General features: G+C 59.3%; 1 protein-coding gene across 1 annotated transcript; it reads right to left on the bottom strand.

Moving 5' to 3' along the window:
* Window positions 1-934, bottom strand: FFAR3 (free fatty acid receptor 3; the record flags this gene model as incomplete). Its single annotated transcript, XM_006171699.2, has 1 exon — window positions 1-934. A coding segment is annotated over exon 1 (933 nt), but the record flags the coding sequence as incomplete, so codon positions are not given.
* Window positions 935-1,876: the final 942 nt, after the last annotated feature.

The raw sequence follows: 1,876 nt of genomic DNA, 5'->3' as shown, positions 1-1,876 counted from the left end.
CAGTTCCACACTGCCCTCCTGCCTCCGGGGGCCCTGGACCCCGATCAGCTTCCTCAGCAGCTTGTGGAAGTCTCCTTGGAACCCCGACGATGAGAAATAGTAGACAAGGGGATCGACACAGGAGTTCAGAGTGCTGAGGAGTAGCACGCAACTCCTCCACGTCGGGCTTTCGCCCCGAACATAGCCCACCACATGAGACACATTGTAGGGCCCAAAGCAGACAAGGAAGTTGAGCAGTGTGGCTGCCACCAGCCCCTCCACCCTCCTCTGCCTGCGGTGACTGGCTCCCCTGCGGAGGATCCACACCAGGCGGCTGTAGCAGTAGCTGGTGATGAGCAGGGGCACCCCAAAGAGGACCACAGCCATCTCCAGCCGGACGGGCAGAAGAACGGCCAGCTGGTCCTCCCGGAATTCCTGGTAGCAGGTTTCCTTGTTGCCATCGCTGGGGAAGGAATTCCCCAAGTACTCGGTGACATAGACCACGCTGCAGTGAGCTGTGGCCAGGAGCCAGCAGGCCCCGCTGACCAGGCCAGCCTGCCCCGGCCTGGGCCGGGTCTTGTACCACACAGGGTAGGCCACGCTCAGGAAGCGCTCGATGCTCACGGCTGCCAGGAAAAGGGAAGTGAGATAGATGGTTGTGAAGAAGAGGAACCCGGACAGGGGGCAGAAGATGTAGGGCAGGGGCCAGTGCATGCCGCTGGCCGCCTCCACCATGCGGAATGGCAGGAAGAGCAGCAGGAGCAGGTCGGAGAGGGTCAGGTTGAGCAGAAGCACGTCCACAGCCACCGGGCGGTGCCGCAGCTTGCCCACGAAGATCACCAGGGCCATCAGGTTGAGGGGGAGCCCCACGATGAAGGTGAAGAGGTACACAGTGAAGTAGAGCCAGTGGTTGCCAGGGAAGAAGGACCGGCCCGGGCTGGTACCCATGGTCATGGCCACTGGTGAGAGAGAGAGTGCGTGAGACGGAGGTGGGGTAGGCAGGGACCTCCCAGCCCCAGCCAGGGGCATCTCGCCTGTCCGCAGGGAACACTCACCCCCAGCACCACCCCAGCTCCCCAGGTGCTTTTACCAGAGGGGCCAGCCTGCCTGTGCTCCTGATCTCGCTGTCTCCTGTTCCTTCCCCAGTAAAGAAGGCACCGGGGGCTCCTTCACTCAGCGCCAGAGCCACCTCCCCACCTCCCCGCCCTCCCCACCCGCTCACCTGTTATGGAGAACCCTAGCACTCTGCCGGACCGCACCTTGCTGTCTCCTCCAGAATAAGAGCGGTCGAGTATTTATCTGGCAGAACTGATAAAGACCTGGCAGTGCCCATGACGTCACTCACTGTTGGACAGCAGCACAAAAGATGCCTTGAGCTCTGTTACCAGGGCTGCGGCAGTATGAAAAAGAGGAGCAAATTCCACGACTGTCTGCCTTTCTGCTCAGGCAGCCTCAGATGGGATGCCCGAACCAAGCCCAAGCCGTCGTTATCGTCCCCTCCCCTCTTCTCCACTTGGATTTAGTCTGCTACTCTAGAATGGCACGAATCCAGTTTGCCTTGTAAGGGCAGGGAGTGGGATGCAGTGATGGAGAGCCGGGCTCCGGAACTGGAGGCCTGGGTTCCACCTGGCTCTGTTACTTAACTGACTTTGGGATTTGGGGCCAGTGACTTAAACTCTCTGTGGCTCTCCTTTCTTATCAGTGAAACAGGAAATGATAAGGCTGCTGGTCTTTTTTTTTTTTTTTTTGGAGAGGTTTTTGCTATAGGGCGCGTGCGCTCACCAGACAGATACAGACAGAGAGACAGAAAGCGAGAAATCACCCCCCAGGGGGAATGATCACGCTGCAATCCCTTCTCCTCCATTCTCCTCTCGGGATCTTGGGCACGCACGCACAC

This window comes from Tupaia chinensis, unplaced genomic scaffold (assembly GCF_000334495.1).
Source record: "Tupaia chinensis unplaced genomic scaffold, TupChi_1.0 Scaffold149922_1, whole genome shotgun sequence".
NCBI lineage: Eukaryota > Metazoa > Chordata > Mammalia > Scandentia > Tupaiidae > Tupaia > Tupaia belangeri.
The sequence above is the reverse complement of the archived record's forward strand: the minus strand, read 5'-3'. Positions and strand labels throughout refer to the sequence as shown.